This window comes from Cheilinus undulatus, linkage group 2 (assembly GCF_018320785.1).
Source record: "Cheilinus undulatus linkage group 2, ASM1832078v1, whole genome shotgun sequence".
Lineage (NCBI taxonomy): Eukaryota > Metazoa > Chordata > Actinopteri > Labriformes > Labridae > Cheilinus > Cheilinus undulatus.
Genome location: NC_054866.1, coordinates 3,227,758 through 3,241,902, shown reverse-complemented (window position 1 = coordinate 3,241,902; position 14,145 = coordinate 3,227,758). Strand labels below are relative to the sequence as shown.

The 14,145-nt window shown below is 40.1% G+C and overlaps 1 protein-coding gene across 3 annotated transcripts in view; it reads right to left on the bottom strand.

The window, feature by feature from the left end:
- Window positions 1–207: 207 nt before the first annotated feature.
- zbbx (zinc finger, B-box domain containing) overlaps window positions 208–14,145 on the bottom strand; it is a 170,885-nt gene continuing 156,947 nt past the window's right edge. For 2 of the 3 annotated variants that reach the window (XM_041810314.1, XM_041810326.1), the window contains 3 exons: window positions 10,181–10,327; window positions 8,289–8,361; window positions 208–331 (listed from right to left, as the gene is read on the bottom strand). In XM_041810314.1, the coding sequence (XP_041666248.1) occupies window positions 253–331; window positions 8,289–8,361; window positions 10,181–10,327 (299 nt within the window). In that variant the 3' untranslated portion in view covers window positions 208–252. The remainder of the gene's footprint in view (window positions 332–8,288; window positions 8,362–10,180; window positions 10,328–14,145) is intronic. The other variant, XM_041810320.1, reaches the window with a different exon arrangement.

Here is a 14,145-nt window from a genome sequence, read left to right as displayed (position 1 = left end):
TCGAGCCAAATCACTGTTTATCTTCCTCTAATCTCCCCTCCTGCTGCCATCTCCACTCATCCTTTTTCATTTTTAATTTATCCACAGGCGTGATTCTCACAAACACAACATGAACAAAGAGCACAGAAACAAGAGACAAGTTACATATCAAGCAACATTTACATTTTATTATAATCAATATTAATTTCTTACATTGTATTTGGTGTGCATTATTTGAACAATAAAGAGTATTTATGTGAATGTGTGAGTATCTCAGGGTAGTAAGAGGACGCTCTGCCGGTCTCTCTCTGCTGCCGCCTCCTCATCCTTTTGTTCCTCGCTGACTCTGCTCCTGAAAGACCAAAAATCCTCAGATTCAGAGCAGAACATTCAACATCCAACAAACACAGCCTTCAAACACCAGCCTGTGATTGCAGCACAGCAGGACGGAGTCTTTAAATCACTTCCAGCCACAGATGTTTCTCATTGTGATCATAGCCATGCCAGCTGAAAGTCTGCAGACCAGATGAGTGCTCATCACTGGTGTTATGCTATTGTAAAACCATCAACCTGTATCTAGAGTGAACTAAACTACATATCTGAATCATTTCATAAGAAAGGACAGTAAAAACTGAAACTAAGACATCTTTATTGAAGGACTGTCTAGTGCTTTAATTTACAGTAAAAAGGGTCCACACAAATTCTGTCTGTTAAATTTCCTCTTCTGAGACTGTTTGGGTCTGAGGCTGGACTTATACTTGCACATGTGTCCAGCTGCATTACAAGTGCTCTTGGAAATATACTTCTCTTGTACATGATGAATGTTACAGGAGGGAACCTCTAGAGCAGGGGTGTCAAACTCAAGGCCCAGGGGCCAAATCCGGCCCGTGATACAGTTACACTCGGCCCACAAGATCATATCATATTTTTATCATAGCTGGCCCACCAGAATGAGGTCTGCAGATTTCCTCCAGTATTAAAATTTGAACTTAAGCTTTGATTTAAAATATTCTTATGTAATAAAAATTTTGATAAAAGTGAAATGAATAAGATAAAAAGTCAGGATGTAAAAAGGAAATTAATTTGTGTTTTCATATTTTCGATTTCAGATATCACAATTATGAAATACACTTATGATTTTCAGTTTTCATCTCCTATTTTGACCTTCAATGTTCAAAATTTTAAATTTTAAGTCATATTCTGACTAACTTTTTTTAACTTCAAACTTTGACTTTTAATCCCTTATTTTAACATTTTAGACTCACAATTGGAAAATTTCCCTTATAATTTGGGCTTTTAAATGCATGATTTGAATTTTAGCTAATATTTTGACTTTTTAAACTCATTCTTTTTAATATTGTCTAAAATTTGGACATTTTCAACTCCTAACTTTGACTTTTGATCCCATATTTTGACATTTTAGACTCAATTCAAAATTTTGCCCTGTTTTATTGCCTTTAAAAAACTCATGATTTTGATTTTTATCTCATATTTTGACATTTTAAACATGACTGGAAATTTCTATTTCCAATATTTGCCTTTAAAAAATAGTTATTAAAACATTTAATTACATTTTTTTTACCTTTTGAACTGATAAATTAGATTTTTTTAATCTAAGAGTTTGAGCCTTAAACTTATCATTTTGACTTTTTTAAAACTCGAAACATTTTTTTTTTACTAGTGATAAGTCATTTTTCCATTATTCATTACTAATAAAAATGAGGATGGCTGTTCATTGTAAAATGTTGACCCTTTTAAGCTCTCAGGTTAGACCTAAATCAGAATCCGGCCCCTGCTGTGATTGAGTTTTACACCCTGGCTCTAGAGAAACATGAGAAAGCTTGAGAAGGCTGTGTGGGATGTAAACTGCAAACATGGACATACTCAGGGTGCTTTTTCTGACCTCAGAGCTAAACTAACATCAATAATCAACAGTAACATCAGACTCATGAGAGGTGGTCAAAAGAAGAAATAATACATTTGCAGCATCACAGACAAAATTCTCCCTGTGTATCAGTTCAATAAGTGACAACTAGTGCAAACAAAACAATCCCTGTGAATGTCGCTTTGAACAGTCCTAAATTATTTTGGTGAAATATTCTCAATATTTAAATAAAACAACAACAACAACAATAATAATAATGATGATAATAATAATAATAATAATAATACAAACATTAGGCTTCATGTCCTAAGCAAGCTTAATTTTAACACTGGCAGTACTCAGGCCAAATTCCAGAGTGCTTCTTGCCAGAGTTTATTGTTGTTACGTCACAAAAAATGAATCCTGCTTGCCTCGGTAGAATCTGTAACGTTTTAAAACAGCTCTGTGTGCGTCATATTTCTGTATTTCAATGACAAATCACACAGAAGACATACAGGCAATTTAAATGAATCCTGTCCTGACACAGGCAGCAGCTGCAGAGCTGAAAACTACCCTTGAACAAAGACAAAGAATGACGAGTCAGAACAGTTTCTCTTCGGCTATTGTCAGTAGCCCCGCCCCTTCTTAATTATGATGGGCAAGTGAAGGAGAAGTCACATTGAGGACTGCAGCGCTGTTCTGAAAGTTGAACACATTTCAACCGAGAGCACTTCAAGTGCAGCAGATGCTGAGGTTGCTTTTTCTGGGCTACATTGGTTTAAAATTAAAAATAAGCATTGCAGTGCTTAAAAGCTGGCTTTGGATGCAGGCCCTCACTCATCTGAAAGTCACCAGTGGACACAGTCACCGATTTTGCTATGAAATAGTAACGTATAATTATGTAACATTACGACACATGAAGCAAATACTCGGGACTACTTTCCGAGTAAACCACTGGACGGAGTGACACAGCGCGCGCCTGTGGCAGTGCCGTAGTTACTTGGTAGTTCCGGCTTTGCATTTAGCTTTAAAACATCTCCGTCTCATAATGTTCCATGGTTATTTCATAGCGTGGTGAATGTGCAGGTCACAACTTGTCCATGAGAGCATTTTGGAGTTGTTGGATTGTGTATTTGATGAGTTTGATGAGGGAAAGCCAAAAATACCATCTGTCTCCATAGTGTTAGCTGCACAGCTGGTATATCAGTCCCCCCAGATCTAAAAACAGCTTGAACCTACAACTAAAGGAAACGAACCTATGACTAAGACAATAGGAATTATGGCAATGGGCAAATTGGCCAAAATGTTGAAGTATCCCTTTAAGCAAACGTAGATAAATTAAAGGTAGCTTTGTAAGCCATAAAGGCAACATGGTAAAATTAGCAATGTTAACTTGGCTACGTAAGCTAACATGGCTTCATTAGCTTTAGCTGTGTAAGAGCGTTTTCATGGAGGACAAGCTTCTCTGTATGCAGACTGTTAAAAGTTTCGTAATTAGGTTTATCAGTGATTCATGTTCTAATATCACCAGACTGCAGACATGGCTCTGGCCATGCACTCCTACTCACATGTTTGCTACAAATCATGGTGTAAAATGGTATTGAGTACAGTATCTGTGATGTTTTATGGGTACTTTGGATTGATTTCTGCACACAAAATCTACATGCTTACAGATTAGTACATACCACTGAAGAGCCACAAACATGATGGCACATAGCCGAACCAGATCGAGGATGTTTTGTGTGTCTGTGTGAGTCCCTGCATGTTGACGGATGTGAGGAGCTGTTTTGGGAGCCCTCTGTGTAGTATTTGTTAATCCAGTTATTACACGTCTCAATGTGATATTCACAGTGCTCCGCTCAGCACTAGGCCTCCAGCACAGATTATGCCCACAACACACACTCACACACAATACATCAACAGCTAAAAACACACACACGCACTCGATTTAGGAAATTCAAGGGAAAAAAAACCTTGTCACACTTGCTCTGTGTCTCACCAGTGGCACATTAAAGCCTGATACCCAACATGCTGTCAGAGCTAAAGTCGTTCTGCTGGCTAACGATCCATTACACTTTCCATGTTTGTGACAGAGAGAGGGATTGATGGAGCACAAAAAAGAGGGATTACCCCCCCGCCGTGACCACTGGAATGGTGGAAGTAGGGAGGGTGAGAAAGCAATGGATTACATGCAGATAATGGTGAGTGGACACAGATAAGAGGAGCGAAACTGGATGTGACAAGGCTACTTAGGGGACATACGCATTTCTGTTTCAAAATATGTTGGGCTGAATTCTGAATTACACCTTGTGTTCAACTTTCACAGGATACAGAAAAGAGCCCTTAATGGGCAGACAGAGACCCTGTTTATAGTTGGCATTTATACCTGTTTGGTCATTCAGAGACAAAGTTGACTGCACTTTAGTACCTGTGTTCACACTGCATTAATAATACGACTTCAGTGTAGACCTGCAGTCAGAACTCCCTTCCCCACCTTGTATGCAAATAAAAGCCCAGACATCATTCTCACTGTTCTCAGGCTTAAGTATCCCAGCATGCAATGTGCAGTACAGAACTGGCAATATGAAGGAATGGGGGTTAAATAGCCATAAGATTAGAGGATAGCACTGTCACTTTAACAGCTTTTCTCCCTTAGTTTGTAATTTTAAAGACAGTCATACTGTACAGAAACATATAGATATATGCAGTACAATATTTGTAAATGATCCTACCTCACACACGCTTTAAGATTCTACTGAAAACGATACTGAGACACCCTGAATGCAGGACTTTTACTTACAGTGCATTCAGAAAGTATTCAGACCCTGATATTAAAGTCATATAAATTCTTTTTTTCCTCTCAGTATCTACGCTCAATAACCTGTAATGACAAAGTGAAAACAGAATTTTAGAAATGTTTACATATTCATGAAAAATAAAAAGTTGCAATACTGCATTGACATAAGTATTCAGACCCTTTACAACAACATTTGAAGTTTAGCTCAGGTTCCTCCCATTTCTATGGATCTTTGCTGAGATGTTTCTACACCACCTGTGGTAAATTTAATTAACTGGACATAATTTGGAAAGGCGCACACCTCTATACAGAAGGACTCACAGCTGACAATGATCTCAGAGCAAAAACCAGCCATGTGGTCAGAGGAACTGACTGCAGAGCTCGGAGACAGGTTGCAAGGTACAGATCTGGGAAAGGCAAAAAAAATTATGTTGGACTGAAGGTTCCCAAAAGCACAGTGGCCTCTTACTGTTATTATAACTGAGTGTATAGAATGAGAGAAAACTCCTTTCTTCCACCCCACAAACGTTTGGCTGCAAAGACGGTGCGGCCAGTTAATGACAATTAAATAAAACAGCACTGACCTCATGTCAGGGAAGAGAAGAAAAATTCATTTTATCCCTTATGCCAATGTATTTTAGATAATTTTCACACCAGAGCTGTTTGGGATGAACTCTGGCCCGTTTTCCCAGATAGTCCAGTTTTGTTTGGAGAGGTATGAAAGCTAATTCGAACTCTGGTGCTCACCAAACAAGACTCTAGTCCGCTTAAAAACGGGGTCTCAGTTCACTTCCAAAGGAATCCTGATGTTTGATAACCTGAAAAGCTTCAGTAGGAAACGTTTGAGAAAAGGCAGAGGCTTAAAAAAAACTCAAAGGGTGATTGGATGAACGTTCTGTCTGTCACATCTCTACTGGCCAATCAGAGCAACAAAACATGTGACATGGCAGCTATCGAGCTGCGCGTGTGCAGCTACTGATGAATAACGCGAAATATGGTGACTACAGACATGCAAGTACTAACCTTTTTGTCGTTTTTGAAAAGAAAACACCTCACTGCCGTTCTTTGTTCTTCTTTCAACAAAGAAATGTTGTCAAGTTCTGATAAAACTGGCGCTTTAGCAGCATCCACGCTAATCTCTTCCTCCAAAATTGCACCAGCTCTTGCAGCTGCTTGTTTACGTCACGACTCTGCTGCACCTGAAAGTACTGCCTCTTATTCCTGGTTGGTCCTGTCACTTTCTGATCGGGCCCAAACAGTTCAGACGGGAGCTTTGCAAGATGGATTCACCAGTGAAAAACAAGGAAACGGGCGTATCCATCTGCTTTGCAAGGTTAGATTTTTGAGGTGTGATAGCAAATTGGACCAACCTGTGAACCAAAGGCAGGGAATGGCATAAAGTATAATGTTTTAAAGATTTATATATGTGATTTAATACGCTCAAATACATGTCAGTACCTCATTTAGCATCTGTGTAACCATGGCAACATGTCATCGTCTCTTGCTCAAATGTTGGCTTGACTTTTTCTTTGGTATCAATTGATTCATCTCATGTAAAGACATGTCAGCTCGTTGCCTGCTCATAACGTCCCAAAAGCTAAAGTAGGAATCCCAAGACAGCATAAACTGGTGCTGTTTCATGGTTTGTGTGGAAAAAAAGACTGGCAGAAGGAGATGAATTTCATCTTCTTCCATGTCTTTTTTTCTTCCTCACACTCTTTTTTTAGGGACAGCAGCACCACAAATGTATAACAGCTTGACATTATCTAGACTGTTTGGTTTGTTCGACCAGGTGCAATGTGAATGTGAACCAAAGTAAAGGAAAGGGCAACAATGTTGCAATTTGAGCTCCAAACTGAACTGAGACCAAAAGACTATCCGGTGTGAAGACAGCCTTACATGATGCCACACGGTAACTACCCTGAAAACCCCCTCCCTGCCAGAGGAGTCCCCTGAAATGCAGAGCATTTTTCAAAGCGGCTGGTGCCACCGTGGTACGAGGCAGCAATGGCGTAGAGGTGCTTCTGTGAACGTCACAGCAGAGCACGCCCACAAGTCCATCACAAACCTTCCTCTCCAAAAACATGTAGAGCACCTCACAATCTCTGTATATTAACATGTATAATGTACTATAAAACGAAGAGAAAAATACGGTACCGTCATCAAAATAATTCCCCCTAGAAAATACGTTTCAATGGTTGGTTCCACAATCTTTCTTCTGGTTGTCTTTGTATGATGGTAGAGCTGAGTTGTAGAGCTCAGTATATCCCGACACCAACATTATGAGCTCCTCCATTGTTTGCTTGGACCTGCGAAGCCTGCTATTTCCAGGTTCTCTCCCTCCTTCGCTGTGATTGGCTGCTGCCAGGCAGCTGCCACCAGAGAGTTCAACACACTGAAGTCCGAGCGGCAGTGCAAAATCTGTGCGCGTTCACGTATGCGGCAACCGCTTCTGGGTCCTACCACTGCGGTTAAAACCACTTCCTGTCTGTCGCCCTTCCCTCATTAAAATGACTGGAGGCGGCAAGTTGCCGCGCAGTGGTGTGAAAAGGGCTTTAGTTTACCAGAAGGTAGGGCAAAACACACTGCAGACTTTAGCAGTGCATATGTTTTTAAGATGTGCATTATTTATTCGGAATATCATGTTGTTCCTGGTGAGGATAGAAAGGCACATCAAAATCGGCCTCAGAACTATAAGCATAAGTGTGCCATTTTTCCAGGTTGCCCTTGGTGTGCAAACACCTTAGGCCTCCCTTCATAAAGATGAATAAAAAGCCATTTGATTGGTTAAATCTCTGTAAGATTTAAATCTGTTACTCTGCTGAGAATCTGTAGAGTGGTGCAGCATGTGTTGCTTTGGATGGACTCACTAGACCAATCAAGGCTGGCTGTGCTCTCAACAAAATTTTAGTTCATCTATAATTTTTAATAGAACTTTGCACCCCGGTAAAACTATGATTTAATCATCTAAACAAGTCAAAGCTTTTTAATGATTTACAATAAACCTGCTGCAGTTTATTCCTCAAATTTAACAAGGAGATCTGCTAAGCATGATTGTGACCTGACAGCATGCAGCTTGTCTCCAACTGGAACAGATGGAAGAGATACCTGCTGCCTTCAGATGGCTGTAAAGAGCCACCGGAGTAAAGGAAAGGTCGTCACTACAGGCAGCTAACTGTCATTGATTACAGAGCTGGAGGGAAGCGCTCATTAATCTTTATTTGGCCTCGGTGGAGTTAATGCTGCAGCAGGGAAATTGTCTTTTTTATCTGTGATTACATGACGACTAGTTAAGATTTTAAAAGTAAATTAAAATAACAAGCAAATAAATGTGATCACAGAGGAGCTTATATGGTCATGATTTTTCCCAAATTAAGCCATGAAAATCACAGTTTTACTGTTCATGCCAAGCTGTCCACCTGCAGTGTTAGATACACTTTTTCTAGACGCCAAGGCTGCTCTGCACCTCTGTATTGGCACTAACACCATGTGCCCCAGGAAAATACCAATTAACCAGTGTGATACAGGGATCTGAACCCTGCATGGACCCAAGTTTACCCTTGAGGATGAGGTTATGTACACACTGTGTACCTTGAGCAACTGCAATTATCACACAGGAGTGCATTAAACCTATTGTCTGTTACCCACCGTGTGAAACGATGACTTCCATGTTGTCCTTGACTTCCACTCTTCACTGCACCAAAAACTGAGTTCTGATTTCCTGTTTTTAAGGAAGATTTTGAGAGGATGTTAAAGCTTTAAATTTGGCTTTTATCTCTAATGATGCATCAAACATTACCATGAATAAATCAGTACATTTACATGCAATAAGAAAATCGATTTCTTGTCTTTGCCCAACTAAAACAGACATTTGATAATTTACGTAGACATTTTAGTCCACTTTAATACCATGGTCTTGGTGAATACTTGATTCTGATTGGCTCTGGAAATTCCACTGGTGTCCATTAACTTCTGATATATGGATACCGTTCAAACTTTACAAGCAGTCCCGCTCAACAAGTCTTTACACTGTTCCAAATTAATGCGCAGCAGCCATTAGATAATAGGAGTAACCATAGCAACCTGACAGTCATATTTTCTGAGCAGGGAGTACAGCGCTGCAGCCTAAGGAGCCTGTGGACCGGCATCAACCGTCACTTAACCGACATAAATAAAATGACAGACTCCAGGTTTAAGACCAGTAAAGAAGATGCTCTAACCTTCTGCATCTGATGTACGTCTTGTTTTCAGGCTGACCTTAACACTGAGAGGTTAGTGTCACAAAAAACTCACTTCCCTCCTGTTCTAATTGCTGTAAACTATTGTCAGAGGATTAAAATAACATAAATAAAAGTTTCAGTTTATCAGAAAAGCTTCTGATAAACAGGCATGATAATATCTGATAAATACTGACGTGTCTCATGGACAATCAGCACCTGCAGGGCGTGGACAGCTCTGTTTCTCGTCTGTGACCTCGTAGTGCTGAAGGAGGAATTATTCTGTTTATTCAAACAGCTGGTCTGCTAAAACTAAGCTTTCTATCAGAGACTGTTCCTGTTAACGTACAGGTTTATAGTCTGATCACAGATGACTCTCAGTCTCACTCGTCTTCATGTCTTTTCTTTCATAAATCTGTTAAGAAAGTGCGCTGAGCGGGCTAGTTTTTTTGTTCTGTTGTGACTTTGTATCTATAGCCTGTCCTATTTACTGGAGTACTGAACAACGTTTACATGGGACTGGAATGACTATTCCAGTTATTAGTCCAGCCCTCAGGCGTTGCTAGGGGGAAAGGAATTGTTGTTTTATTCAAACATTCTATTTTGATCAAAGAAATGTATGAAATTATAAATTAGTAGTTTTATTAATTGTTTTCGTTGGCAAGTGACCATGGTATAAGCAGGTTAATGCCCTTTAAGGTGTCCAATTATCAGGGATTAATGGACTTTGCAGAGGCAACCGTCCGATCCACAGGCCTCCATGTCATCCATTAATCCCTGATCATTTGACACCTCAAACGGCATCAACCCTTACATAATTGTACTAAATTCATTTTCTCAAAGTGAGAATAAAACACCAGGATAATATGGTTTCAGACTTATCTAGTCTTGCACATTTACATCTCAGTTGGACCTGAACTAGACTAGACATCCTTGCATATGCCACAGTTTTCCACTTGTTGAGCACAGATCTTAAGATATCATTGATGCCTGCCTTCAGGTATCACCGTAAGATAGAGGACTGGAGTGCACTGGGTTGTGACAAAAGTGAAGTGCACGTATGAAATAAACAAAAACATCTGACCACATTTTCACCATTTGACATACAAACTTGTTAGTACGGTCAACAGGAAGTAGCTTTATAGTAACTAGCAGAAAGCATGTAGACATGCTCTGATCAATAAACTTGTTCGGTCGCTGTGCATGCACACTGGGACAAGAACAGTAGTCGGATAAATTTCATAATCTAAGTCTAACCATAGCTCAACTTTACTATGCATGTAAACGTACTGAATGGTACTGTACTGCACTCTACATCTGTACCAATGGTCATGAGTCTGAGTTCCTGCTCCAGATCACGTATTGTGTACAGAGTTGTTTCAGCATCTAAGTCGGGGTCCTCACAGCCTGCCTCATCCACATTACAGATCTCCAGGATCTCCTTGGCTGCCTGGGACAACGGACACAATGCTGGAGAGATCAGAAAAGAGAGGGCAAGAAGATGAGGAAAGTACATACTTCTGCATTGGTGTGTCAGTGATACTTAGCAATATCTGACCAAATCCCACCCTGTAAGTGCAATTTTTTTTGGTCCTGCTGTACAGGAAGGCACGATGACTGAAAAAGAATGTATTATGTTGAAGTTGGAGCTGATAGATAATGATCAGGAGTGTATTATACTGCAGGAATTGCAAAGAAGAAAAAAAAGGTGACATCAGATAAGATGTAAAGTATGGCTGCTGAGAGAGGACAGGGGAATGTTTAGAGCCTGTCCAACCAGTGAGACAGACATGGATGAGGACATGCACATCTGCATCCTGCATCCAGATATGTACAAGTTCTGTCTTTAGTCATGGCGTAAAGTCCATACCAAATCCTACGCTGAAACCAGTTTAGTTATAATTTAAGTCATCAATGTTTGGTTACGCCACAGAGACACTAGGTTCATCTTAACAAGTAGAGCCTAATGCCCAAACTAACCAAAATATTGCCACAAATATGACATCTTCATGTCATCTGACCAATCAGTGAAGAGCCTTCTTTAACTCTGTGTTTGTTACTGTGCTGCCTCTCATGACTTATTGACTTTGAACAGGATAACAGATGGGAATAACCTCTGCTAAATGCTGTTATTCCTCAAACAGTGCTGAAAGTGGATGCAAAAATGGCAGAGCATTTAGTGATTGCCAAAGCCTACAGCCTTAACCTAGAGCCAGTATAAAATAACAACACAGATCTAAAAAGGTGAAATTGTCCATAACACAAGATCGTTTAACGGTGGATGGCAGAAGTTATCTCTAGTGATGGAAACAATAATAACAGCCAATAAATCTTCAGCTTCTCCTCATCCTCTGAGTTATCCCACCTTTCAGAATGATCACCATCACAACTATACATCAGAGAGGAGTTCACACCTAGTAGGAGGAAGAGATCATACTGAATATATGAACTTACATTCAAACTAGGCTAGATCATTTACCTCACTCCAAACCAGTGATTTTCCAACATTTTTTACATAAGGCACACTAAATGTCAAGCCAAAATCTCAAGGCACACCATCGTCAAATCCATTCAAAACTACCTCTTTAAATTTCCATTTAGTATCTTTAATTGATGTATACTTGTTGTAATAACACATATTTGATCAAATTCACAATGCTACATTTGGGAACATCTGACTTACACAAAAATCCTAAAATTGATATTTTTGCAGCATATATTTCAGCCATATCAACCTTAAGTTGATTCTAACTTTTTCACCTCTTTTTAGTCATTTTTTTTACACCAAATTTCCCTAAAAACATGCATATGAAACAAAAGTACAGAAAGAAAATACCAGCTATACTACTGAAAATGTTCTTTTTCTAAGAGGTTGTCCAATTTTTCGATAGGTGTATGCTCACAGTAAATGCAGATAGTTGTACAAATTCCCACTGCATACCTAAACTTGCCTCAAGGCTAACCAGTGTGCCTTGCTACACCATTTGAGAACCACTGCTCTACACTACAAACTATATATATGGCTTTTAGTCTCTGTTGTTTTGATGAGTAGTTACATTTTTGAAGGCAGGGTAAGTTAGGGGATTTTTGCCCTCCTATACAAAGTGTTTGGAATGGGCATTTAAAAAAAAAATAAAAATCTCAGAAGGTGATAGCACAAGCTCTGTTTCTGTCACATTCATTACAGGCCAATCAGAGCAGCAAGACAATATGAGGTAGTAGACATGCACAGCTCCAGTACTAACTGACTAACCTGAGCTCTGCAGGCCAGAGCTGCCATAGTTTATGAATGTCGGAGCTTGTTGTCAGCTAACACTCACTGCCAAAGCTGGTTGGGATACGTGCAAAAACATCTTCTTCAGTAAATGTCTATGTCAGTTTAGGTCTTTATCTTATTCATCCTCATTGTTTAAACTATAACGTGTTTTTGGATGAGAGTTTGTTTCTTTGCTCATCCTCCAACCTTAAAGTGTGTTCCAAAGACTGAATTTTTAGGTATATCCGTATAGATATCAGTATCGGCTTAAATGAATCTATAAATATCAGTATGTCGACAACAATCCTATATCATATATATATTCTTTGTTTGGATAAAACAGGCACTATACCATTGCTACACCTGAGCTTATCACTACACTGGTGGCAGCCATTGCAATCAGCCTCTTACATAGCTAAACCCTGACTGTAGCTACCACTTCCTTACTTAAACAACGCTGATTGCCAAGGTGTGCTCAGACCTGGCAGAAGCATTGTAGACTGGAGCTTTGCAAGATGGAGTCTGGCCAGTCCATCTGCTTTGCAAGCTTAATGGTTCTGTATCCAAGCACATTTGCATGTGAACAAAATCTAATGGCAGGTTGTGGTATGGATGTAGTTTGTTTTGAAATAAGCCAAGAAGAAGCAACCATGTCAACTTCCTTTATGTTTTCTTCAAACAGTGGAGTCCATCCTGCCACTGTGCATGTTTTCATTATTTTTAAGATGCCAACAACTCTCTTCCTTCTTTCACATCTGCCATGCAGCTTAGGCAGTGAAAAAGGTCCCAAGCGTGCAGATACAGCGTTATTTGAGAGGACAAGAGTTGTTTAGAATTCCCTTTAGGACTCTACTCACTGAAGGGTACCATGCATTTAAGCAGGGTTGTGTTCACATCTCCCTTTGCCCGTATTTGAGTACATATAAATCATGCCAGAGCCCACCTCCTGTAGAGCATCGTGCTCTATTCCATTTTTCTTGGGTTCACACTGATAAATTGAACCAGACTTCGGGACCAGTGTACTAGGTTCTGGGCCCGGGTGAAACCCTAAAAGTAAGCATGGGAGGTGGCTCAAAACTCAGGGAAAGACGGTGAGCAACAGGAGAGAAGCAATCACGACAGGCAGTGCTATGAGTGGTGTCTCATCTCACTCCACTGTGAGTCACATCAAATTGAATCAGATTGAACATCCATCCCCACCTGCTCACTGTAAATTACACTCAGGCGCCCATTGAGAAGCTGTGATGGGGTGGGCGTGGATGTGTGAGCGTGTGTGACACTGATTCCTCATGCTGGCTGCTGTCTAACCAGCTCAAGTGTTAAGTCTTTCATTCTTCCAATCTTCCATTGTCTCCTTACCCTTCGGTCCCTCCTCCTGCTCTCAGCGCTGGGCACAGAACCTCCACTTAGCGCTTCACAAGCACCTGCACTGTCAAACTAAACAGCATGAGAGGAATGATGTCAGCAGTGCAGGGCCACTATCATCTGTGTGCTCACACATGCACATACACACAGAGTAAATTTACTCCAGTTTAAAGCTGATATGGCACACATCTAGATTTAAGCTACTGATAGAGCTCAATGCATGGTTTCAAATGCATTTAGTGTAAAAATTGAAGTAGCACCTTATCTTTCTGTTCCCTGGTTTACTTCCATTTTTTCATATACATTTTTTGTGCTGTACTTTTACTGACTGTACATGTTCACCGTATACTGTATATATGGATGAATATATCCAAATGAGAAACACTGTGTCTGGTTCTGCTTGTAACATTAAAAACAATCTTGCCATCAGAATCTAAAATCCTACACGGCAGATGGATGTGTTTCACACATCCATCTGGAAAACCTTCGATATACTGCGTTTGGGAAAGGGCAGAGCCTTTAAAAAAAATTCGGAGGGTGTTTGGATGAACGTTCTGTCTGTCACATCTTTACGGGCCAATAAGAGCAACCAAACATGTTACATCATCGCTGCTACTGAGGAGCGCGTGCGCAGCTACCGAGGAATAAACTCCGTACAGAACTGCAA